The sequence below is a fragment of the Carettochelys insculpta genome, chromosome 4 (assembly GCF_033958435.1).
Source record: "Carettochelys insculpta isolate YL-2023 chromosome 4, ASM3395843v1, whole genome shotgun sequence".
Taxonomy (NCBI): Eukaryota; Metazoa; Chordata; order Testudines; family Carettochelyidae; genus Carettochelys; species Carettochelys insculpta.
Genome location: NC_134140.1, coordinates 112,962,724 through 112,988,788, shown reverse-complemented (window position 1 = coordinate 112,988,788; position 26,065 = coordinate 112,962,724). Strand labels below are relative to the sequence as shown.

General features: G+C 42.3%; 1 protein-coding gene across 2 annotated transcripts in view; it reads left to right on the top strand.

The window, feature by feature from the left end:
- BANK1 (B cell scaffold protein with ankyrin repeats 1) overlaps positions 1-26,065 on the top strand; it is a 296,463-nt gene that overhangs the window by 61,903 nt on the left and 208,495 nt on the right. Inside the window, exons 1-3 of one of the 2 annotated variants that reach the window (XM_074991992.1) lie at positions 13,838-13,858; positions 20,405-20,556; positions 23,264-23,399. In XM_074991992.1, coding sequence (XP_074848093.1) covers positions 23,288-23,399 — 112 coding nt within the window. In that variant the 5' untranslated portion in view covers positions 13,838-13,858; positions 20,405-20,556; positions 23,264-23,287. Of the gene's footprint in view, positions 1-13,837; positions 13,859-20,404; positions 20,557-23,263; positions 23,400-26,065 lie in introns of those variants that run through there. The other variant, XM_074991991.1, reaches the window with a different exon arrangement.

The following is a 26,065-nucleotide window of genomic DNA, read 5'->3' as shown; positions in this document are numbered from 1 at the left end:
TTGCTCTCAGAAATGAACTTAATCACTGTGTGAAGCTGTGATTGCAACCTCCTTGTGTATTATGACATTTTGATTTAATTTACAGAAGGCATTCATCAATCTTCTCAGTGTCTGTGCTCTAACTCTGCAAGCTAGTGATGAGGACAAGGATAGCTTTTATTCGTAGCTAGAAGAAGTGATTGGCAGGATTCCATAGTGGGAACTCCACATTACGTGGACACTACAATGCAAGAATTTGGTCAAATGCTAAGACCTGTCTAGGGATGCTGGGTAGGCATGTCACTAAATGTATGAATGACAATGGTCAGAGAGTTCTTGAGTTCTATGCCAGTCAAGGCTTCTCAGGTTACTTGCTTTGATATTTGGTGAGAACATCATGCCAACATCAAAGGTCCAAGCACTCGCAAGAGCTGGTCTCAGTATTGACAAAAGATACAGATTGGAAAAATATTTGGCATACATGATCCTTCTAAAGCACTGAATGTGGCATGGACCACTCTTGTCTGCTACAAAGTGAATTTTCAAGCTAAGGAGATCTGGTGTAATAAAACTCTGCTGCCCCAAGGTTCAGTTCTGGGTCCTGTTCTGTTCAACGTATTTATTGATGACCTGGATGAGGGGTTAGATTGCACCCTAAGCAAGTTTGCGGATGACACTAAGCTAGGGGGAGAGGTAGCTAAGCTGGAGGGTAAGGACAGGGTCCAGACTGACTTAGACAAATTGGAAGACTGGGCTGCAAGAAATCCGATGAGGTTCAATAAGGACAAGTGCAGAGTCCTGCACTTGGGCAGAAGAATCCCAACATTGTTACAGGCTGGGGTCCAACTGGCTCAGTAGTAGTTTTGCAGAAAAGGACCTGGGGGTTGTAATGGATGAGAAGATGGATGTGAGTCAACAGTGTGCCATTGTAGCCAAGAAAGCTAATGGCATATTAGGTTGCATCAAGAGGAGCATTGCCAGTAGATCCAGAGAAGTGATCATTCCTCTTTATTCAGCTTTGGTGAGGCCACATATGGAGTATTATGTCTAGTTCTGGGCCCCCAATTATAGGAAGGATGTGGATACACTGGAGAGGGTCCAGCGGAGGGCGACCAAAATAATTAGGGGGCTGGAGCATATGACTTATGAAGAAAGGTTGAGGGAATTAGGACTGTTTAGTCAGCAGAGGAAAAGACTGAGGGGGGACTTGATAACAGCGTTCAACTTACTGAAGGGAGGCTGCAAAGAGGCTGGAGAGAGGCTGTTCACAGTGTTCATGGATGGCAGAACACAGAACAATGATCTCAAGTTGCAGCTGAAAAGGTCCAGGTTGAACATTAGGAAAAAATTTTTCACTAGGAGGGTGGTGAAGCATTGGAATGGTCTACCCAGGGAAGTAGTGGAGTCTCCATCCCTGGAGGTTTTTAAGTCTTGGCTTGACAAAGCCCAGGCAGGGCTGATCTGATGGGTTTGGTCTGCTTAGAGCAGGGGTTTGGACTCGATGGCTTTTTTAGGTCTCTTCCAGCTCTATTGTTCTATGATTCTATGATATTGACTTGTGCTAGATAAATTATCCTATCAAGAAACTGTGGGGCATGTATGTCAGTTAAAGCATCAGATCTCAGCAAATTAGATCTTCCTGACACCTTCTGGTTGCTTCTTCCAACCTAGCAATATTGTTTCAGTCTCATCTGAATTGATCTTCTGCTATCTAATCATTGCAAGTTCTCCTATCTCTGACAGATATTAGACCAGAAGAAGAGCTCGAGGTAAGCTCAAAAGCTTGTTTCTCAACAGCAGAAGTGGATCCAACAAAATATATTACTTCACCCACATTGTCTCTCTAATATTCTTGATGCAACACAGGTACAACAACACTGTGTACAAATAGTAGGTAAAGCATTTGTCAGTATTGACTGGATTAAATGAGACAGGCCAAGGGTTCTTAATCTTTTCTATACTGCAATCCCCTCTTTTATATTGGGATCATTGCAGGATGCTATACACGTCCACTTCTGATCTAGCCAGGACCATCTTTTCCATTTAGCAATATGGGAATGGCAGGGTGGTTCCAGTTAGAGCTGTATTATATCAGAGGCTACCAAGAGACTGCAGCTGGCATCTCTTCACGAACCCTTCCACTAGTACCATGTACACACTGAAGAAGACAGGGTGGACAAGCTGGAATCCTGTGCCACTCTATGGGAAGAAAATTCTTGAGAAATAAGAGTAAATTGTCCAAAATTCCCCTCTGGTCTCACTGACAGGTAAAAACAAAGCCACTACAGGGAAACTCTGTCTATGCGCGATAGAGGTCTCTGGTGAGCCAGTGCCATTGCATGGTCAACAGAGCAACAGGCTGCTGTTAGACTGAAGAACATTAAGATGGATCCCCGATCTTCGTCCAGTGAGGGAAGGGAGGCTTAGGTGTAGGAGATGCTCTTGTATGAACGATATTGACCAAGAGTTCCTTGCAACTGCCTTCAAGGCAGAAATGTGCTCTAACTGGGAATCACAGCAGGTAAGGATGGGATGACAGTCCTCAAGAAGGTAAACAACTCTAGAGTTATTTACTAGCTCTTTGTTGGTAGTTTTGTTTTGTTTACTGTACATTTAGTTTTCTTCTGTCTTCCCCTACAGGAGGTCAGTTTTCTGAGACTCTCCTCCCCTCATCTGCGTGAGACTAGGCAAGACAATGCCATGCAGCCCCGTCTAGTCTCAGCCACCACTCATATTGCAACTGTAGTTGGAGGGTTTAAAAGGAGATTACTTGTCCCACTTCTAAGCCACCCTTTGTCATCAGTGCTAACCAGCATACTCGTGTGTAGTTTAGAGTAAATGGTTGTCATACAATAAACATGCTTTTGTAGTCTTGGTGCTGTTTGACTCACAACCTTTTATCCTATGCAGATGGTGGAATCTGAATGTAGAGAGCTAGTTGTGTACACATATATCAAACACAGAAATAATGTACTGCTGTAATGCTTTTTCTGAATGTGCTGTGGGTGAAATCACACCCCTGGTAGTCAGGCAAGATTTGCCATTGTCTTCAGTTGGGCCAGGCTTTCAATCTAGTATTTATTTTTCCAGAAATGGCAGGAGCAGTTCTTAGTTCTATACAGTCAGTTTTGATTATCTTCATTTTTAAACATAAACATTTATTGGTGTTTATCAAAGTTTGTTCCTTGTTGACAGGGAAGTTTCTTTGACATGTTTAAGTGTTAACCATTCAGAACACACATTCTTATCATTAGGGGAATCTTTCAGTGTTCCTCTGCAATAACTGTCCCTTGCTCTTGGCAGTAACACTGAGATAATGGGTCCAGACCTGAAGACCTTACTCAGATAAAACTTCAGGATGTCTAATGCAGGTAGATTATGGTTCCTTAGTATTATGCTACAGTTGAATAGGTGGGCGTGTGTCCTTTTCATACAGAGAAGCTGGAAAACGGATTCCGACTTCTTCAGGAGCAACTCACCCCCTATTCCAGGCTGTGTCACTATGTAGAGGAGGACACAAAATGTTTTAGTGGATAGTAAAATACTGGACTAGGAGTCAGAATACATGGTTCTGTTAGCAGACTGGACCTCTGTCAGTCATCATCTGGCAAAATCCCTGGTCTGACATAAGTGGGTGTTCTGTGGTTGGAACACTCACAAAGTAAAGCCGAGTGCTCCATGCTCAGTAGCTCTTCCCCTGCCTCCAAGAGTTTATGGAGTGCCATTTGCAGGGGAAGAGTTGGGACTGGGGAACCTTGGGAGAAGAGGCAGGATGGCTGCAAAGCCCCACAGCCGGGGCTGTGAGCACAGGCCGCCAGATGACAGTGGAGCCCTGTGACTGACAATGGGGGCCAAGAGCACAGCCCTGCAGCCAGAGGTGGGGTCCGGGAGTGAAGTCTGGTGGCCAGTGGAGGGGGCCAGGAGCACAGCCCTGTGACCACAGGGCTATGGTCCTGTCTCCCAGTGAAAGAGTTCTGCAACCATCCTGCCTCTTCCTCTGACAATCCACCTCTGCCAGTGCAGCCCCTCTGCTGCCACCAGTGCAGAGGGCTGCAGTCAGTGGCAGCAGAGGGACTGAAATTTTCTGGGCCAAGGGAGATCAATTTCCTGGTTCAGGACCAGTTAGGTCCCAAGGGTGCCAGACCAGAGAGGTACAATCTGTATCAGTTCTGTTACTGACCTATGCGACCTTGAAGAAGTAATCACTTACCCTTTTTGTGCCTTAGCTTCCTCTCCCCCACATCTATCTTGTGTGTTTTTAAACTCTTTGGGAGAGGGGCTGCATCTTACAATGTGTCTGGTCCAGTTTATAGCACATTGGCCAGATTAGTGCTTGGAAGCCCCACCAGTGTTACTTGTAAGTGACTGTAAGGCATGTAATTTATATGAATGATTTAGCCCTTTGTACGTGCCTGTGGTAGTGCATGCAGAAAGTGTGTATGCCAGTAGGTATGCAGACTCTGGAGCTGGAAAATCACACCCTTATCTAAAGCTACAGTCTGGTTAGCAATTTCAGTCTGTTTCATGTCACAGCCATGGACTGGCTTGTGACCATTGTGTGGCTGGCAATCAACAGTGACAAACCATATACCGTAAACTATGTCTTTATGGGAGTTTATGGCGTTTAAAACCATCTGTCTGATGCTTACTTTATTTTGGTGAGTAACTTTTCTTTCAGCTCACAGGGCTGTTTTGGATTCGTAGACAATACTGGCCAGCTCACAAATAACACACACAAGCATCAATTTTTGATGGAAGAGCTCAGCCTTGGAAGTAGAAAATGGGAATGAAAAGCTTCTGTGCAAAACAAGCCACTCCAGACAACGTGACATAGGCATTCAAGTGTGGCCTCTCCTTTGTTCACCCACACAGCGGATAAATGCCAAGGGAATTGTCACATTGCACAGATATCAGGACTGCTTGAAATGGAGACAAACATTTTGGATAAGGATCAGAAAGATTTGGGTTTGTGTTGTTTTTACAGAATAAGGAATAAGTTCTGTTAATATACAGCACAGATTTTTTATTTGCACTAAACATCACTTATTGTGACTTGAAAGGCTTTAAATGTGAAGAGTTTCACAGGACCTCTGATCATTAACAAAAGAGGTCTCCCTTTTCAACAGAGCAGAAAGAGTGAGGCTAGTGATAGGCCCAAAAAGCTGAAGGGATTGGCTTTGAAATGATGTGGTTGCCAGAGACTTAAGGGACTTAAAGCCTTAGTTTCTTGGGTTGCTGCCTTCTCAACTCTCCCTTCGTCACTGGGACAATGGCTCACAGAGTTGCTGTGCTGTCAGTTTCCTACCCAGCTAATATACTCAAATGGGCCCTTTAATGGACAGAGAGCATTTAGAGTTAATTATCTCTGTTCCAAGCAGGAGGGAGTCCAGTGGAGGGAGGCTGAGAGCCAGTTTTTGTGGGTTCTGTTCCAGCCCTAGGGTGGTGGAGTCTAGTGGAGGGACTCTTGGGTTCTATTTCCCCACCACCACACATGCACACACCAGAACTCTTGGGTTCTATCCACTGTACCTGTGGGGGAGGGGGAGTTGAGGATAGTGTTTAGAGCAGGGGGCAGGGCTGGGGGATGCCTGGCTCTGGAGGAGAGGTGTGAGATTGGGTTATGTATATTGGGTGTGCCATGAAATTATGATGAGTGCTGAAGTGTGCCATGAGGTGTCAGGGGTTTGGAGAGGTATGTGTGTCAAGGCTGAGGAAAAATTGAATAGGATCTCAGGCTTTGCCTCTGAGCCTTTTACTATGGTAACCTTAGATATGATATAATTGGCGATACACATCTCCTTGACCTGGAAGGGACCTTGGGAGAGCATCTAATCCATCCCCTGCCCTCTTGGCAGGGCCAAGTACCACCTCTGTGCCCCAAACGGTCTCCTCAAGGATTGAGCTCATAACCCCAGGTTTAGCAGGCTAATGCTCAAGCCACTGAGCTATCCCTCCCCCCAACCTTAGAACACATATGCATGTTTCATTAAGTTATCTTCTTTTTTATGGCCCCATTTTTATGGACACTCAGAGCCTCACACACACACATTGATTTAAAGTGTATAACGAGCACCAAATATCAAAACAGGTAATTTGAGAAACTTGCAGAGTGCAATAGCGATTAAATAGAGTGCATTTGAAAGGTTAGAATTCATTGTGGGCAGAAAGTTGGATGTCAAGTGGAGGTTGTCACGAGCTGTGCTAAGGCATTCATGAAAAATTCCATTTAATGCACAGGAATGCTATTTCAAAGATTTCATAAATTCAGCTGAAAATGTGGAATTGAAAGCTATAATGCATTCTGAAGGGTTTTGCATAAAACATACTGAAATAGTATGTTTCATAGTATAAATTAAGAAGGGAAATTGAAATAAAATAGAAAGCATTGGTACAATGTCCAACTGAATGAATAACTTTTACAGTGTATGTAACAAATACAAAGCTAATATTTCATTACTGAGTTATATAGATTCTGTAGATTGTTAGATTAATCCTTGTTAAGTATGAAGACAGATATTTCTCAAAAGTGTGCCAAACAAAGAGGACTGAGAGAGAGAGCATTTAAGTTCTATAATCTATGACAGCATTTCCCCAAGTGTGGTCCTTGGCCCAGTACCGGTCCTTGGGGAAAAAAAAAAGGGTCCTTAGAAAATATACAAATTATTGCACATGATCCTATTGATTTGGTACATATCATATTTTTCTGCGTAATTAAGGTAGTAACTATAAGTTAGGCACTTAAGTATTTTATATCAATATTTCTATTATATACTATTATTATTGTGAATAAATAATAAACTGAAAATGTATTTATTTTTCATGCATTTTTATATGCATTTATATTTTTGGGCCACAAAAAAGGCAATGAAAAAAAAACAGATTCCAACTACAGTCATACCCTGAGGTATGCCCATTCGGGCTACGAGAATTCAAGTTTATGAACAGCTTGATTAAGGACCACCATTTCACCTGACAAGGCATTTACTCGCGTTTATGAGTGCCTCAGCAGGACGTGGACACCCTGCAGCTGGAGAAAGTCAGCCCATCCTGGCCCCGCCCCTGCCACTCGCTCCCCGGGCAGCCAGGGGGCCGCTGCCGCCCGCCCTGCACATCTGTGCCGCAGGTGCTGCTCACCACCTGGCGATGGTTTCCCGGAACCCCCAGCCCAGCCTTTACCTGGGGCTGGTCTGGTCTCTGCCTCGGCACTGCAGCAGCAGAGCACCCCAGCCCAGTCAGTGGCCACGGGCTCCTAGGAGCTCCTGGGAGATGTGGCTGCTGGGTGAACAGTTCATCCTGGCCCCGCCCCTGCTGCTTGTGCCCTGGGCAGCTAGGGGGCCACAGCTGCCCACCCTGCACAGCTGTGCCGTGGGTGCAGCTCACCACCTGGTGGCGGTTTCCCAGAGCCGCCAGCCCAGCCTTTACCTGGGGCTGGTCTGGCGTCTGCCTCAGCGCTGCAGCAGCCAGCGGCTGCTCCCAGGTGCTCCTGGGAGATGTGGCTGCCAGGTGCACAGTCCATCCTGGCCCCGCTCCTGCCGCTCACACCCCGGGCGGCTAGGGGGCTGCCGCCACCTGCTCTGCGCACCTGTGCCCTCTGCCAGGTAAGCACAAGTGGATGTAAATTTTGGGGCTCAGAAACGCATAAAATTTTTTCCCATTGAAATTTATGGGAATTACATTTTCGACTTACAAGAATTCGCCTTAAGAGGAGTTTTTCAGGAACGAATTACCCTCGTAAGGCAGGAGAAGACTGTATATAAAATTTGGGAAACCCTGATCTATTGTGTGTTTGAGAGTGACAGTGGTATTAGCACTCATGGTGAAAATCTGAATATTGGGAATTCTGGTTTGTGGGGCTTGGTTAGAATGAAAAAACACTATAGGACAATGATGATACAAAGATGGTGATCCTCAGATTGTTGTGTCAGCTACATTTTTTATTATTCATAGCTAAATAATGTGAATATGAAATTTATTGGTGGAATCTTTCCACTTGGCTTTCAGTAACTGGCATACTGTTACTTACCACCAGTGTTTTCCATGCGCTATCAACAGGGAAATCCTTTGTTCTTACTTTTGTTGAATATATAGACCCCATACTGATTCAGCTGCTAAATGGATAATAAGAAACCTGACAACTCAGCTTTGGATAGTTGGTGGCCTCAACAACTGAAGCAGAAGAGCAGGGCAGCTGCCAGGGGGGCTGAGGAGCCACTGGGAGCAGGATCTTTTAGCGGTAGACCACAGAGAAGCTGCCAGGAAGCTGAGCTTTTTGGAAGTGAAGACTCCATGGTGTTTCTCTGAGGACCAGCCTGCAAGAGAGGCATGGTAGGATTTAGGCAAAGGAAAGCTAAGGCTTGGCAAAGCCCTGGCTGGGATGATTTAGTTGGCATTGATCCTGCTTTCAGCAAGGAATTGGATTCAGTGGCTTCCTGAGGTCTCTTCCAACTCTGTGATTCCCAGATCCTATGAGAGTGGTGCCAGCCATTTCATACAGGGTCCCTGGCCTGAACCTAGTAGAGTGGGCAGGTTTTTTGCCCGCCAAAACCAGCAAGGGGGTTTATTAAGGTCTTGAACAAGTGAGGCATTCTCCAGCAGAGCTTTGTCTCAGGCAGTTGGTCTCCTGAACTATTAGGTTCTTCTCCACTCTGGCAGAAAAAAGAATTGCCAGATGACTTGGCTAGTGGACCAGGGTAGTTACAAAGAATGACGAAGTTTCTAGATGACAGTCGGTCCATCAAAAAAAAAAAAGAGGGAAACTGAAGCGGAGTTATTGAATTGCCCAATTTTGCCAGACAGGTCGCTGAATATAGAAGATGGACACAGACATGTAGATATTAAGGTTTTTTTCATTTTATATAGAGTCTAACACCATGAAATCCAGTCTGGATGCAGGTCCTCTCGGTATTACTTCAGTTAAAATAATACATTAAAATAATAATTTGGCTGATAAACTTCATAGTGATTTGTTAGTCTCTTAGCTGTAAATTGAAATGTATCACAAGGCAAAGTACTAGAGACTCTGCATGATGGCACCAACTACTGTGTGTTGATAAACACAGGGAAGATTATATAAATAAGGTTCTGGTGAACTTTATATTGTTTGGCAAGTATCCACAGAGCTCTCAAAGGGCGATAACTAGCAATTGGCATCTGATATGCCAGACCCTGCCAGATTTTTTATATTATCTCTCTTTTTAATTTTGTCTGATGTTGAAGTGAGTTTTGTTTTTGGAAGAATAAGGCTTTCTCCTTTATTAATGCAGTATAGGACACGACACCTCTTAATACATTGTGTCAAAGCCTGTTATATCTAAATCAAATACTGTTTTTCAGTAGAGAAAAATGTATTTGGCACTGCTTGTCATGATCTGAAATAAATTCTAGGTCTATGTAGCTGTTATTTATGGAATTTTACAGAAAACTAATCTGGAATAATCCTAAAATTTGCCTCCGAATAAAAGTAAATTGCTAACCTAGGTCTGACTGCAAGATCTCAAAATCCAACAGAGCCACAATTGCAGGGTATTTTTTTTTGTTTTGTTTTTGTTTTGTTCTCTTTTGTATGTAATAGTTCAGGTCACTCCTTCCTCCATGTCCTTTTTCAAGGCCTGTGTAAAGAAAGGGTTTTGGGGAGGTAAGTCAGAGTGGCTTGGGGGAAGTGAAGCTAGTAAATTGCAAACACCTAAGCCTCCTGCCTTGGGGTTGTAGCTGCTTGGTCTGTAATGTTAGTGGAGCATTTTTGCAGGTACTCTACCTCAAGGTGTCTAACTGTGGTTAAGATCATATTCCCCCAACATCTCAAAGAGCCTCTGTGCAAAGGCTTTGCATTTGTAATCAAGTGACAGGGCAGATTCTGTTCTTTAAAATGGAAATAAAATAACATGCTTCATTTGAGTCATCCTATCAGTAACAAAGAACCCAGAAATCCAGAGAACTTTTGATTGAAGTATGTCCATACCTGGTCTATAAGTTTCTTCACTTTGTTATTTAAATAGCTATTACCTTATTAAACAAATATTGTGTTAAAGGTTGGAATGGGCCAGAGTTGTACTGTATTTGAATAATTATGTATATTTAAACCTTTCAAACAGTTTGTAACACAAAATAAGTCCCAAGGAGGAGACTTGTCTTCACTTGACTTAAACCCTTATGTTCCAAGTGGTGCATAGATCATCTACAACTCTCCTCCACTTCACAAGTCACCTCCACTTCACTCTGTCTTGGGACAAAACATCTAGGTCACTCCAAGAGCCCCCTAGTTGTTGTCCTTCAGTCTCAGTAGATCTTCTCCACGTTGTCCAAGGTCTTCCTTTTCTGCATGTTCCTTGTGAGTTCCATTTGAGAGCTTGATGGACTATGCTGGATGATGGTTTTCTGAGAGAGTGACCTAGCCACCCCCACTTTCTTCTCTTGATTTGAACGTCAAGTGATTCTTATCCTCTCTGTTCCCAAACTCCTCATTTGTGACCATCTTGTCATTTGATGTGAAGGATGTACCTCAGGCATCTGCTTATGAATATCTGTGCTTGTGATCTGAAGACTTCTTAGTATGTCATATATCATCTCTATGCAAGAAAACACTCTTCATATTTGTGTTGAAGAGCCAAAGTTTTGTCTTTGCAGACATTAATTCTCCAAGGAGAATTAATTAGAAATTACTATACCTGATACCAAATGAGAAGACATTTGGTCATGTTAGGACAACATTCAACTCTCAGCTCCTTGGCTTCTTCTAAAGCAAAATTTGTAACAAAAAATCTTGGCCTTTGGAAGATATTGTTTTTTCAGGTGATACCAGTCCCACACAAACTTTCAGCATATAACCAACACTGTTCGTATACAAAAGGACAAGGAATTCAACAAAAATGCAATATTAATTATTATAACATTTTTATTTATTTCACCATATATAACTACATTTTTACATCCTGTATTTTATTGCTCTTACTATGTTTGTCTTTAGTTGGGTCTCCTATACTGTGACGCTTAGCGCAGTTTTCAAAGGCAGTGAGCTTTTTACTTTCTCTTTTTCTTTAGCTTTAGGTCTGTGTACAGAATGGTTGGCTGAACTTGTTAACACCTTTGGGCTGATAAATGCCAGCTTTTTGGAAGTAGTAGGAAGAAGTGTATAATGAGAGCTAGTTCATAATGACGTATTAACAGAAGGTATTACATGCAGTTCTATAATCATTTTTCTTTGTTGCTGGGTTATTTGAGATTTAATGAAACGCTGACTCAAAGAGTTGTCTGTGTTCTCATTATCTCTGTCTTTGGAATATTTATAACGAAATACAACATCCAAATTAAATTTATTTTCTAATCGATTGTTTAAGGTGCTATTTTCAAAATAAAAAAGATGCTTTTATGGCAACCTTTTTTAGAGCTGTGAAATACTCACATAAAAGAAAAACTTACTTGTTCTTTGGTCAGTGGTGCCAGTTTCTGACCTAAAATGACATGTGCATATTGGTCAGGGTGGAGAACAATTGCTTTAATGGGTTTATCATGAGATGCTGGACATGAGACACTACTGTTCATTTTCAGCAAAAAGTCATAAGAGCAGAGGAATGGACATACTAGGTGAGACTAATCATAGAATCATAGAAGAGTAGGACTGGAAGGGACCTTGAGAGGCCATCGAGTCCAGCCCCCTGCCCTCATGGCAGGACCAAGCATTTTCTAGACCATCCCTGAAAGCCATCTATCTAACCTCTTCTTAAATAGCTCCAGTGATGGAGACTCTACCACCTTCCTTGGCAATTCGTTCCAGTGTTTGATCACCCTGACAGTTAGGAACTTTTTCCTAATGTCCAACCTGAACCTCCCCTGCTGCAATTTCAGTCCATTGCCTCTTGTTCTATCCTCAGAGGCAAGGAAGAACAAGTTCCCTCCTTCTGCCTTATGACACCCTTTTAAATACCTGAAAACTGCTATCATGTCACCCCTCAATCTTCTCTTTTCCAAACTAAACAAGCCCAATTCTTTCAGCCTTTCTTCATAGGTCATGTTCTCTAGACCTTTGATCATTCTAGTTGCTCTCCTCTGGACCCTCTCCAATTTCTCCACATCCTTCCTGAACTGCGGTGCCCAGAACTGGACGCAATACTCCAGCTGAGGCCTAACCAGTGCAGAGTAGAGCGGGAGAATGACTTCTCGTGTCTTGTTCACAACACACCTGTTAATGCATCCTAGAATCATGTTTGCCTTTTTCGCAACAGCATCACACTGTTGACTCATATTTAGCTTGTGGTCCACTATAACCCCCAGATCCCTTTCTGCTGTGCTCATTCCTAGGCAGTCCTTTCCCATTCTGTATGTGTGACACTGATTATTTCTTCCTAAGTGGAGCACTTTGCATTTGTCCTTATTAAACTTCATCCTGTTTACCTCAGCCCATTTTTCCAGTTTATCCAGATCCTGTTGAATTATGACCCTGTCCTCCAAAGAAGTTGCAACCCCTCCCACCTTGGTATCATCTGCAAACTTAATAAGTGTACTTTCTATGTCAATATCTAAATCGTGAATGAAGATATTGAACAGAACCGGTCCTAAAACAGACCCCTGCGGAACCCCACTAGTTACACTTTTCCAGCTGGATTGAAAACCATTAATAACCACTCTGTGGGTATGGTTATCCAGCCAGTTGTTCACCCACCTTATAGTAGCCCCATCTAAGTTGTATTTGCATAGTTTATTGATGAGTATATTATGTGAGACCGTGTCAAATGCTTTCCTGAAGTCTAGGTATACCACATCCACCGCTTCTCCCTTATCCACAAGGCTCGTTATTCTATCAAAGAAAGCTATTAGATTGGTTTGACATGATCTGTTTTTAACAATGCCATGCTGGCTGTTCCCTAGCACCTTACCACCTTCCAAATGCTTGTGTTCAGATGCAGGTGCCAGATGCTTCAGGATTAATGAACAGAGTAGAGCAATTACAAAATGATCCATTCCTTGTCATCCAGTCCTAGTTTATGTTTATCAGGGCTTTAAGGACACCCAGAGCAGGGGTTTGCAACCTGGACATTTTGACTAGCAGTTGTTGAGTGGTCTGTCTCCATCAACTTAACTAGTTTTGTTTGGAACCCATTTGTACAATTGGCCTCCATGACATCTCAAGGCAGCAAGTTCCACAGATTGTCTGACCTATGTGTGGAGATGTAATTCCTTCTGTTTGTTTTGCATTTGCTGCCTATTCATTTAATTTCGTGACCCCCTGGTTCATGCGTTATGTGAAAGGGTAAATAACCCCTTCTTAGGCACTTTATCCACACCATTCATGGTTTGTAGACTTCTATCATAACGTCTTTAATTGTGTCTTTGAAAATGAACAGTCCCAGTCTTTATAATCTCCCCTCACATGGAAGCTGTTCTGTACCGCTAATCATTTGGGTTGTCCCTCTCTGCGTTTTTTCACATTCTAATATTTCTATTTGGAGATGGAGGCAACCGGAACTGAATGCAGTTGTAGGTGTACCATGGATTTATATTGTGGTATTATGATAATTTCTGACTTATCTATTCCTGTTTTCTAATGGTTTCTAACATTGTTAGGTGTTTTACACTGTGGCTGCACAACAGCTGTTTTAAGAGAACTATCTGTAACGACTCTAAGATCTTTTCTATGTAGTAAGAGCTAGTTTAAAGCCATCTTTGTAGAGGTATAGTTGAGATTATGTGCATTACTTCACATTTGTCAACACTGAATTTCATCTACCGTTTTGATAGTTGGCTGGTCACTTTTGTGAAATCCCTCAAACTGTTAGCCAAGTCCAAATCTGACTGCTTTGTCTTGAGTCATTTGCAAACTTTGTCACCTCCTGTTTACCTTTTTTTCCTCTAGATCACTTATGACTGTTGAATATCACTGTTGAATGTGAGTATTTCACAACTCTAAAAAAGGTTGCCATAAAAGCATCCTTTTTATTTTGAAAATAGCACCTTAAACAATCGATTAGAAAATAAATTTAATTTGGATGTTGTATTTCGTTATAAATATTCCAAAGACAGAGATAATGAGAACACAAACAACTCTTTGAGTCAGCGTTTTATTAAATCTCAAATAACCCAGCAACAAAGAAAAATGATCATAGAACTGCATGTAATACCTTCTGTTAATACATCATTATGAACTAGCTCTCATTATACACTTCTTCCTACTACTTCCAAAAAGCTGGCATTTATCAGCCCAAAGGTCTGATCCTTAGGGTACTTCACTATTCACTTCTCTTCATTGTGAAAGCTGACCATTTATTTTGACGTGTTGTTCCCTATCTTTTAACCAGTTACTGATCCATCAGAGGGCCTTCCCTCTTATCCCATGACTACTTAGTTTGCTTAAGAGCCTTTGATGAGGACCATGTGCAAGGCTTTCTGAAATCCAATTAAGCTGGATCACCATTGTCCATGTGTTTGATGTCCCCACCCCCAAAGATTTACAGTAAATGGGTAAAGCTTGATTTCCCTTTACATAAGCCATGTTGAGTCTTCCCATATACACTGTTTTCATCCATGTATGTAATAATTCTATTCCTTACTATTTTTGCAACCACTTTGTTTGGTACAGGAGGAGGCTTACAAGCCTGTAATTGCCAAGATCGCATTTGGAGCCTTTTTTTTGAAAGTCAACATTACATTAGCTGTCTGACAGTCATCAGGTCGAGAGGCTGAGATAAGCAATAGGTTCCCTTTTACAATTAGCAGTTCTGCAGTTTCATATTTGAGTTTCTTCAGAACTTGTGTGTGAATGCTGACTGATCCTGGCATGCCTGTCAACGGGGGTGGTGCATAAAGGGGGCATTTGCCCCTGGGCCCCTTTGAAATGCCATGACAGTACTGCTCCAGCTGCCCATAGCTGTAAGGGAGCAGGGGGAGGGCCAACACTATGGTTTTGGTGGTGCTGGGGGCTGACCGCCCTTAGTCCCACCCCTTCCATTCTGGGCCTTGCCCATTCCAGGGTGTGGAGGGTGTGAAGCCAGGCCCTCTTCCTTTCTTGCCCGGGGGCCTGTCTCAATTGTTGGCACCGCTGAATCCTGGTGTTTTATTTATGAATGTATCAATTTATTTCAAAACCTCCTGTTGGTACCCCAGTCTGGAACAGTTCTTTATATTTGTTACCTAAAAAAAAAAAAATGGCTCAGGTGGAGGAATTGGCCCTACACCCACCCTCTGCAGTAAAAAAACAATGCAAAGAATTCATTTAGCTTCTCTGCAACGTGCCTATCTTCCTTGAGCATCTAAATGGTCCAATGGCCCAACTAATTGTTTGGCAAGCAATGTACTCTGATGTACTTGAAAAATTGCTGTTAGTTTTTTAGTCTTTTCCTAGTTTCTGTTCGTATTCTTTTTGTCTTATCCTATCTAATTATATTTCACAAGCCAGAATTTGTGTTCTCTTTTATTTTGCTCAGTAGGCGGTGATTTCTAATTTTTAGAGGTCCGTTTAGCTCTTTTACTCTGTTAAGCTAGCTTGGCTTTTTTTTTTAACCTCATAATTGTTTCTTTATTTTTTTATTTGAATATATAGTTCATGTCTATGTTATGGTGCTTTTAAGAAGCTTCAATGCAAATTGCAGGCATTTTACTCCTGTGACTCTTCCTTTAACTGGCCTCCTCACTTTTGTGTAGTTCCCTGTTTTGAAGTTAAGTGCTAATGGATGGTGAGTTTCTTTGGCATTTCCAATCCTACGGTAATGTTGCAGTTACTGGGTGAGTGAGCTATCTTTACTTATTGGACCAGAGTCTGTGTCCCACTTAAGACTAAATCTAGAATTCTCTCTCTAGTCTACGTTATGAGTTACAGGACTAGCGGCTCCTAGAAATAGTCTTTAATGGTTTATGGAAGTTTACATCACACCTTGAGGTCACACGTTCTCAGTAAATATGGATATAGTTGAAACCGCCCCCCCCCATTGTTATTGGATTATCTGTTTTTGTAAGCTCTCATCTTCATGAACATTTCACAGTCGCCATCAATATTCTTGTCAGGTGGTTGCTAATATATTTCTACTACTGTGTTCTTATTATTCAAGCAAGGAAATATCCATAGAGATTCTATGGCACTATATTTTTGTCTGCAGTATTTTCATATATTGGAGATAGACAGCTCTGTCCCTTTGTAATTGAATCTTCTCTCTGGAGACTTTTCCAGTGTCTCTCTTTCTGAGATTCATGAGGTAAGGGATATTTACTATGCCAGTCAGCAATGGTAGGGGCTCTAGAGTTGGCAGTTAGCCACATGCTTTCACCCCTTTAAGATACAAAAATTGATAATGATAATATAATCTGTCACTACGTTCTGTGTTTATCATAAACATACAGTATGGTCAGAGAGTTAGCTGTGTTAGTCTGTAGCTTCACAAAAAACAAGCAGTCCTGCAGCACCTTAAAGACTAACAAATTATTTATTAAGTAATGAGCTTTTGTGAGTAAGACTGTTGAAGTGGGTCGTACCCATGAAAGGTAGGTCGTACCTAATAAATAAAATTGTTAGTCTATAAGTTGCTACAGGACTGCTTGTTTTTATATACTATATATATATATATATATATATACACACACAACAGTGACATATACATCAGCTGTCTTGTGACTAGCTGTTCACTGTGTCAGTCAGAATTCTCTGGGCCATTTATGATACAGGGAAAATCCCGCACCTGTTTTTGTAGCCAAACTCATGCCTGTCTGCCATGAAATTCATTGTGTAGAAGTTTGAAGAGTTTGATTTGAAGAGTCCCTGAGGAGGTCTTCACCCGAATTGGTTGTGGAGGATGGGGAAGGGATGTGTCTTGGAAGGAACTGGAGCTGGGTTTGTGGATCTAAAATTATGTAAATCTACTGCTTATCAAGCAGAGGCACAGCAGTAGCAAAAGCTCCTGCATCCACTGGCTTGCAGTAGCAGCAATATTATGGCACAGGGGGAGGACTAGACCTTTCCTGTGGAAGGGTCTGCATACAAATCTGGCTAAACAATTAGTATGAAGGGATAGGGGGCCTGTTTTGCCCATTTTGTGGGTGCGTATAATAATTAAAAAGTCACTGCAATGCTGTCACAATCTCAATGTCTCCTACTTTTATAGGAAGTATTTTGGCTAGCAATAGTTGGACTTTACAATGCAAATCTGACCCCTATGTGTATGTATGATGCAGTACTCTCTTTCTTTCCTTTTTAATAAATGTTAAATTAGTTCATAAGAATTGACTGTAAGTGTATATTTGGGTAAAATCTGAAATATTCATTGATCTGTTGGTTAGTATGTCTAATATCTTGAGACTGGTAGAACTTCATATATAGCAAATAAGACTAAGTAATCCCCAAAATATTTGATTTGACTGTCTGGGTGGGAGCCTTGGCTGGATTACAGAAGGGAAACTGTGTTTTTGTGCTTCTTGATAATCAGCAAAGTATTATAGAAGCTGTTTTGTTACTGGCTTTGTGTATCTAATTATTAGAACAAACCACCAGTTTTTGGGATCATTTGCCTCATTCTTTGCAGGTGCCTTGTTTTAGTATTCTCGGAATGGCCCTTCTCCTGGTTGTGGAAGAACTGGTTTTCTGGCCTGCCTTCACCCTTCCGAATCAAACCACGGCTGCGTCTACACGTGCACGCTACTTCGAAGTAGCGGCAGTAACTTCGAAATAGCGCCCGTCACGTCTACACGTGTTGGGCGCTATTTCGAAGTTGAAATCGACGTTAGGCGGCGAGACGTCGAAGTCGCTAACCCCATGAGCGGATGGGAATAGCGCCCTACTTCGACGTTCAACATCGAAGTAGGGACGTGTAGACGATCCGCGTCCCGCAACATCGAAATAGCGGGGTCCTCCATGGCGGCCATCAGCTGGGGGGTTGAGAGATACTCTCTCTCCAGCCCTTGCGGGGCTCTGTGGTCACCGTGGGCAGCAGCCCTTAGCCCAGGGCTTCTGGCTGCTGCTGCTGCAGCTGGGGGTCCGTGCTGCATATACAGGGTCTGCAACTAGTTGTTGGCTCTGTGTATCTTGCACTGTTTAATGAAAGTGTGTCTGGGAGGGGCCCTTTAAGGGAGCGGCTTGCTGTTGAGTCCGCCCCGTGACCCTGTCTGCAGCTGTGCCTGGCTCCCTTATTTCGATGTGTGCTACTTTGCCGTGTAGACGTTCCCTCGTTGTGCCTATTTCGATGTTGGGCTGAGCAACGTCGAAGTTGAACATCGACGTTGCCAGCCCTGGAGGACGTGTAGACGTTATTCATCGAAATAGTCTATTTCGATGTCGCAACATCGAAATAAGCTATTTCGAAGTTGGGTGCACGTGTAGACGTAGCCCACATTTCCAAAACGTTGATTTTGGTCCATCATGAATTTGCACCTCAAAGTAGCTTGTATTCTTGACTATAACTGAGCGAGTGTTCCATAATTTACAGTGAAGCAAAATGGTCTGGTCCTGTGACAGCTCACAGTATCCTGAATGGCTGATCAGAAGCCTGAAATATCATTAAACTACATTAAATATGCAGCAGAATATTGGGTAATCCTGTCTTGTTGCGAATGTGCAGCTGTCCTGTGAGATGGGGCAGTGAGACTGTATAATGCTAGTCAGTAGAATGGAGTAATAATGATAAAGATGAAAAGTAGCAGATGAGAAGAATGTGTTTTGTTTTGTTTTGTTTTTGTTTTTCTAAGACACAGTTCTGGAAAGGCAATTGCCAGTTCTTTTATATTTTCACATTGGAATTCTGAGATTGTCTTCCCTGAGCACTCCACCTCTCTCGTGACCCTCCCCTACCTCCAACCCTTTGCTTTGACTCCTACATCCCCCAGGTGCCTGCCCTGAGCCCCTCTTCACCCCCATCCCTGCCACCTGCCCCCCCCCGTATTCCTAACCCCCTGCTCTGAAAGAGCCAAGCAAGGTCGGGTACATCTTCTAGTAGCGTATATGTTTAGGATCTATGAGTCCAACTTGTTAGAGGTGCGTGGCAGACCAAGGAGCGCTAGCTCTGCTGCTCATCACATCCACTACATTTTCACATCAAAGACTGAAACAAAACCTTTGTCCGTGCTGGGGATTTGCCCTGCTTAGATCCTGGGTAGCTGCTCACTAGTGTAGCTGCCCTGAGGCAAACCCCTGATGTAGACAGACAAAGCTGCAATTGGGCAAGACATACAGGTGAATGAGAACAGACACAGAAGTGGATTTGATGGCTGAAAGCAACTTTGCACACCTCTCCAGTGTCATCTATGCTGTTTCCCCTGACTCTTGTGTACCAGACAGCACATAACTAAAAAACTACACCTCTGGGGCTGTCTACAGTGCCCCATTACTGCACTGTCACTGCCTGGCTCCAGGGCAAGCACATAACTCAGAGTAGACTAACCTCAACCTATACCTAGGATTCAGCTCACTCTGGTGTATCTTCTCATTGTTTCACCTCTGATGTGGACAGAGGGCACCAAAAGAGGGACTTTGGCTGGCAAAAATCTTAGGGTAACCCCTTCTCCTAGAAGCACAAGTCCATCGGAGAAATTCCAGGTATTTTAGTTCAGGGAACTGGCCCTTTGGGCCTTTTATCCACTCTGGACACCAGCAACCAGTTGTGACAAACTAAACATACACACAAGCTACTAATATTGATTGCTAAGTCCTACCACTATTTAACACAACTGTCTCCATGAGACTCTGAGGAAGGTGGAAAAGACCCAGCAGGCCTCTCTCAATTTGGTCCCAGTGGGAAAAGTTCCTGCATAATGTCAGACCCATGACGTTCTGAAATACTCAACTCAGAGCCTAACATTACAGAGGAGGTTAGGATAACTAAAAGAAGTGATAAACTCCAAAAGACCCAGTTAAATGTTTAAACTAACAGGATGGGAAAGATAGGGCTAGGGGGACTATTTCACTCCTATCTCCTTCTGACTGGCCAATGGAAAGTAGAGAAAACCTGAAGGAGAAAGAGCCAACCTTCTGTGATGTGTGTTCCCTTCCCGGGCCCTTTCTCAATGGCTATCTGCTATAAAGTTTCCTCCCCGCTAAGTAAGGTGGGTGACATTTGCATCAGTAAACCCTTGCCCTGCTTGAAACAAGGATAATCTGTAATGATGAAAAATTGGTTTATCTCAGTTTACCTTGCATACACTGGGGTTTCTGCTGTTTCAACTACCATGGGGACAAACTCCCACTATATAAAAAGCCATATACTTCAGACCTCTGTGGGACAGCCGTGAGCAAAGACTATGGATATGAATCTAGGTTGTGGGATCTTTTGGATAAAGACACTGGATAAAATCTATTGACTTCATTGGGACTTCATCTACTTTTTTTTCTTTCTTAGCAAAATATCATGTGCATCAGTAGCATTTTGTAAATAATAATCGTCGAGCAATTTTTAGCCCATCGTATTTTATTTTTGTAGGATAAACAATAATACATTCCACTTGATATTATATCTTCCAGATTATCAAGATAACTCTGAAGTTAACGTGCAGTTGAATGAAGGAGCAGTATCTGTGGGAACAGATGTGAGTTTGAAAGCTGAGGTCGTTTCTGAAACATTGGAAGCTACAGAACCATCAGTATTGGTACTACCAACGAGGATATCATGTGAGGTAATGTCTTTTGATGCTAAGATGCTAGGGATACAAATCATTCTTCTGCTCTTGTCATGCTATGAGTGTCTTCATAGCACACTAGTCCTGTGGGGCAGCTCACTGCTGTGGAGCACAAATGGGAGTTTATCTGCAGTGAGAATTATTCCACATCCAGTATAAACATCTGCAAACAAATATGGATTTGGGACAGTCTCTGCAGCATTTTACTTCTATTAACCGTTGTTTAGCAGATGCGATTTTGCTTCAGCACCTTTGATTGCAGTGGAAAAGAAAAATGTACTCGAGAACTTTTTCAAAAGATATGCAGTATCTCTCAGTAAAATTTAGGTTTGGGATGGTAGAGGGGTGTGTGTGTGTGTGTGTAAACATATGAATACTTGTTATTTTTAAAATCAACACTGTATGTAAGAAAACACAAAAGCATGTAAAGAGTGCAGCATCTGAAGCTCAATCCTCTAGACCTTTGACAAGTGAGTGACCAATAATGGTGTGTGAGACATGGAAGGAATGTTCCATAGGTTTTGGCTGCTATATGACAAGTAGGCTATTTCAGGGGTGGCCAAACCATGGTTCTCAGCCATTCTTTGAGCAATTAAATGCAGCTCCTGCTTCGAGCTATGCGTCGAGAATGTCATGTGTTGCTCTGTGCACGCATCCCAGCGCTTGGTGAGAGAAGCGCATGGTAGCAGCAGAGCCTCAGTTCCAGTGAGTCGCCAGCATCACGCTGAGCTGGGGACTGCAGGTGCCTGGCTGTGGGGAGTGGGAGGGCATTGAGCCACATATTACATATTTATTTTTCTACATCTATCTATAGATAGATAGATAGATAAAAAAAAATATATAACACGTGGCTCTTTGCGCTCTAGCCAAGTGGCTCTTAGCCCCTAACTAGTTGGACACCCCTGGGCTATTTCATGTCACTGAGTAGGAGAGATTCAGCCAACCCTATATTACTGACTACAGCTGAATATTAGATAGAAGAGGTGCATATAGGAAATATTTAGCTTAAAATTGAGGTTAACATTTTTACTATTTTGGAAAACTCTTTCAGTAATCAGCGTTGATGAAACCAATAGGGCCCTGCAAAATTTACTCTAAAACTTATGGCGTTCAATAGATAACTACAGCTGGTACGGTTCTAAATGTGTATTTCTGAGAAATACTATTTTTCTTAACTGGAAAGCCCCATTATGCAAATTGAGAGTTTTCTATTATTCTAAACAGTAGGAACTTGCAATATAATTTTAACACATAGAATTTAATAGTAAATAGCCTTTCTTCAGAATTCTCTAGGTTAGATCAGATTTTTTTTTGTAGGAGTTCAGATGTTTTTGGAAGAGTTGTCATTGTCAAGTTCTATAGGATCTTCCCATAATATAAATTAGGAAATAATTATTTCAGGGAGGCAGGGATTGCTAGAAGTATTAAACTGCTTCTCTTAAAACAACACCACCTGAAACATATATATCCAGTATTCCCTTTTGACTTTTGGGAAATCTTTCTGATTAAAAAGATAAGAAAAAAAGGGCCTAGATTCTTCACGTCCCTTGTTACTGTCTGAAGGGTCCCTTCATGCGCCAAACACCATGTCACATTCCGAAAGGAGATTATGTTATGTTAGAAGTTATATGTTTTGTTTTGAAGGACTAATAAAGGGATTAAAAGTGAAATTTAATTCATATTTATCTTATCTGAAGGGTGGCAATCTGAAGGGTATCTCAACGCCAAGGGGTTGTGGGTTATCTGAAGGGTGGCTCTGTCAGTTGTTCATAGTGAATGTTCTGAGTCTTGTGTTTGTCAAAGAACACTGGCATGTATAAAATTGCTACAAATCAGTAGGCCAAGTTTAAGAATGTTGAATAGTGCAACTTTACAAACCAATATGGCAGTGGGAGTCAGTGTGAGTGAGTAGTATCAGAGAGATACTCCTCAAAATATTGAGGAGTAAAGGGACTTCAAAGTACCCCGGGTACTTTGGCAGGTGAGCCACAGCTAGATGCGAGCAGGTGAGCCGGCACTTTGAGGTTTAACACTTTGAAGTTGCTGCGGGGGGAGTTTGCATAATGAAGTGCTGCATATGCACTGCAGCATTTCATTAATGAACTCCCAACACCCTACTTACCATCCTCCCTTCAAAGTAGGGAGCTAGTGTAGACAAGCCCTTAGTATTTCAAAGAAACCGGCTTACTCTTGTAAGTGACTTTGAGGTGCATCCTACACCACCAAGGTCACCTCTGAATTCAGCCCATCATTAATGTTCTCTATATTGACATTCATCCTTGTGCAGAGGATCTGCAAAAGACCATTGTACCACTTAAGTTCCTTATCCATGAATCCAATTCTGAGGGGTTAAAAGTGCCTTAAGTAGAGTAGGGGCACCCTGCATGAGGAGAATTTCACCCTTTGTGAACTGGAAGTCAATATATGATCTTCATTTCACAGTGAGAAGATTTTCATGATATATGATTTCAGTAAACAGAGTTCAAACTATAATAGTAATCCTGTCAATTTTTTTTTAATCTGAGAAACATAAAAGATAACTTAATGAAATAGCTTCACCACTATTATATAATAAAATTTCAAGATCTAAAGCTATTGGTAAAAGTAATTTTCTTACAACTTACATTTAAGCATATAATTTGCATTTTATGGTTACAGTATAATTTGGTGGAAGGCTAATGGGAGCATATTTCTAACTTTATAGAACCCTGGTGAAATATTCATCCTTATGCGAGATGAAATAACTGAAACTGTAGAAATTGAATTTGTAACAGACAATCTACAATATAGGACACATCCAGACTTTTGGAATGAGAAGGTCAGATGCATGAAAGCTTTAGGTAAGAGAACATTGCTGTAGCTTGAACATTCTGGTCCTGAACGTTCTTCGCTTGTCTTACAATAAGTAGTTTCACTTCCCATCAAAATCTAATATTAATTTGTAAGTATTTTGATGTATGGGTTTTGCATACAGAGTTTTATTAGTAAGGGCATATGATGTATGGGAAACTGGATTTTATTGGGTTGTTTTTGTGTGGTTAAGTGGCAGGTGGCAGGCTTTAAAATGACATGATTTGTCACAGATTAACATTTGTAATAAATTTCTTCTAAAATGCAAAACTAATGTTTTTATCAATGCTTTAGGTTGAACAAGATGCTTATATTATGCAGTGAGGGTTGTTTTTTTTTCTCTTCTCCCTTATACCTGTCCATAATGCTTACTGACATCTGAGAACATTTCCTTTTTATGCTGTGATTTCATATCTATCCTGTTTCTCTATATTACTTAGTCTCCCTTGGTTTCTCTGCATTTTGCTGATCATTTTACCCATAATATTAGCTATTCTTTTTTCCTACTTTGCCTGGAGCATGATAAACAAAACGACATTTTCAGTGCTTGAGCTTCAGAATGCAGAGGGAACGATCACACCTCCCCCCATTTATTGGATCAGAGGTGTGATGGAAATATTCAGCTAAGAGTTTGGGGCTCAGTTTGCCTCTCCATTGCATGCTGGGAATTGCCAAAGGATAGTACATAATTTATTTTTTTAAACCATGGCAATGCCACATCGTTTAGGAGGAGAACACTTAAGCTACAATTTTCAAACTTGGCTGCCCAAAGTTGGGCTCTAAAATCATATTTAGGCATCTTTGTTTTGTCAAAAAAGTTGACTTTTTTTCAACAAAACTGTGTAGTGTAGACAAGGCCTAAATAAGTGACTTAATTTTTCAGGGATGAGAAGCACTAGCACAGGGGTGGCCAACCTTTTTTCATCTGTGGGCACACAACAATTTTTTGTGTGTTCTGTGGGGCCAAACACAAAATAGTCCCAACACCCCATTGCTCCCCACCTTAAAGCCCTCACAGTGCCAAACTGTACCCCCTCACCCTGCAGATTTAGACATGCCACAGCCTCAAACTTTCCCCCACAGCCCAAACCAACCCCAGCCTTAAACCCCCTGCAGCCCAAACTGCCCCCAGCCTTAAACGCCCCTCCACAGCCTCGAAACACCCCAGCCTTAAACCCCCGCAGCTGCAAACAGTCCCCTGCCAACCCCCAGGCTTAACTCCCCTCTTAGCCCCAAACAGTTCTGCTGCCAGCCCCTCAACCCAGCCAGGGCTCTGCCCTCTGGGGCTGGTGGTGGCTCAGCTTGCTGTCCGCCAGGGCTCAGCAGCAGCCATCCCTATGGCAGCTGGCCTCACAGGAGTCGGTGCTACTGTGGCAGACAGTCCCGCCACTGCAGCCACAACTAGCCCTGCAAGCTGGATATAAAAGGCTCTGTGGGCTGGATTCTGGCTCGCGGGCCTCCTGTTCAACACCCCTGCATTAGCCAAGGCCATTGTTCCCTTTTAGGCCTATGTGACTCACAGGTGACGCAGAGGTGAATATCAGCTTCTTTTTTGCTCTCCAGGGAGAAGGAGCTATCTTGAGTTAGTGTTCTCAAATCAGCTCCTGTGGGAGGCTTCATCTCTCTTTGCAGGGCAGAAGATGATCACAGTCACTGACCTCTTCCCTTAAAGGAGCTGCCACTGGATCCCTCTCACTAGAGATCACAGATGGCTTTGATAGTAATAGTCGTAGTTGAGATTTGTATGGTGCTTCCAAAAGGCTATGAAGGACACTAATTGATACCTATAAAAACAGCATGAGGTTAGATGAGTGGTATTATCCCCATGTTACAGGTGTGGAGTTGAAGCAAGGAAGTTGTAATTTGCCCAGGAAAACATGGCAAGCCAGTGACACCTGGGATTACAGCAAAAGTTCTTGGTAGCCACTTCTTTGTGACATCCATTCAAGTGTGGAGGCACTTAAGGCTGATGATACAAGTTGCCTGATTATCCATATGCTTCAGAGTTGACTATGTCGGGAGGTAGGTGGTGATCTGACTGGACTGTGCTTGGCCAGAGGAGGATCTTGGTGAGGAGGCATCTTTCAGAAAAGACAGATTAAAATATCCATTAACTGTATTGTGGAGACTCCTCCAGGCATGCCTTCTAGGGCCATTATCAGACTAGTGCAGATATCCATCAGTGGATTAGTAAACATAAAAATACAAAGCATAACAGTTTCTTTTTGGCCCAGATCAAGGTTAGCCTTTTGTTCCACTGGAACTTCTAAATAAAAATATTCCCGCGTTCCAGCAGGGGAACTCGTTCCCCCCGCACCCATTGCTGGATTTAGGTTCTTTGTTATTTGTGCCTCATCCCCTTCTCCCCATGGCAAAAGCCTAGAATGACTGAGGAACAGGAATGCCTGTTTGCAACAAGGATCTAGCTGATTTCACTTTAACAAAGGGAACTAAAATGAGTTTGTGCGTGCTATTGTTTAAGTGACTTGAGACACTGGTTTCAGTTGATCTGAGTTTCTTTGACTATTTGTTCTCTGTCTTCAAGTTTGTCCATTTTTTATTCTTTTGTGAGGAGAGCTAGAATGTTAGTTCTGCTACTGCTAAGTACCACAGGATTCATGGCACAATGAATACTAATAAATTATAACATGCTCTC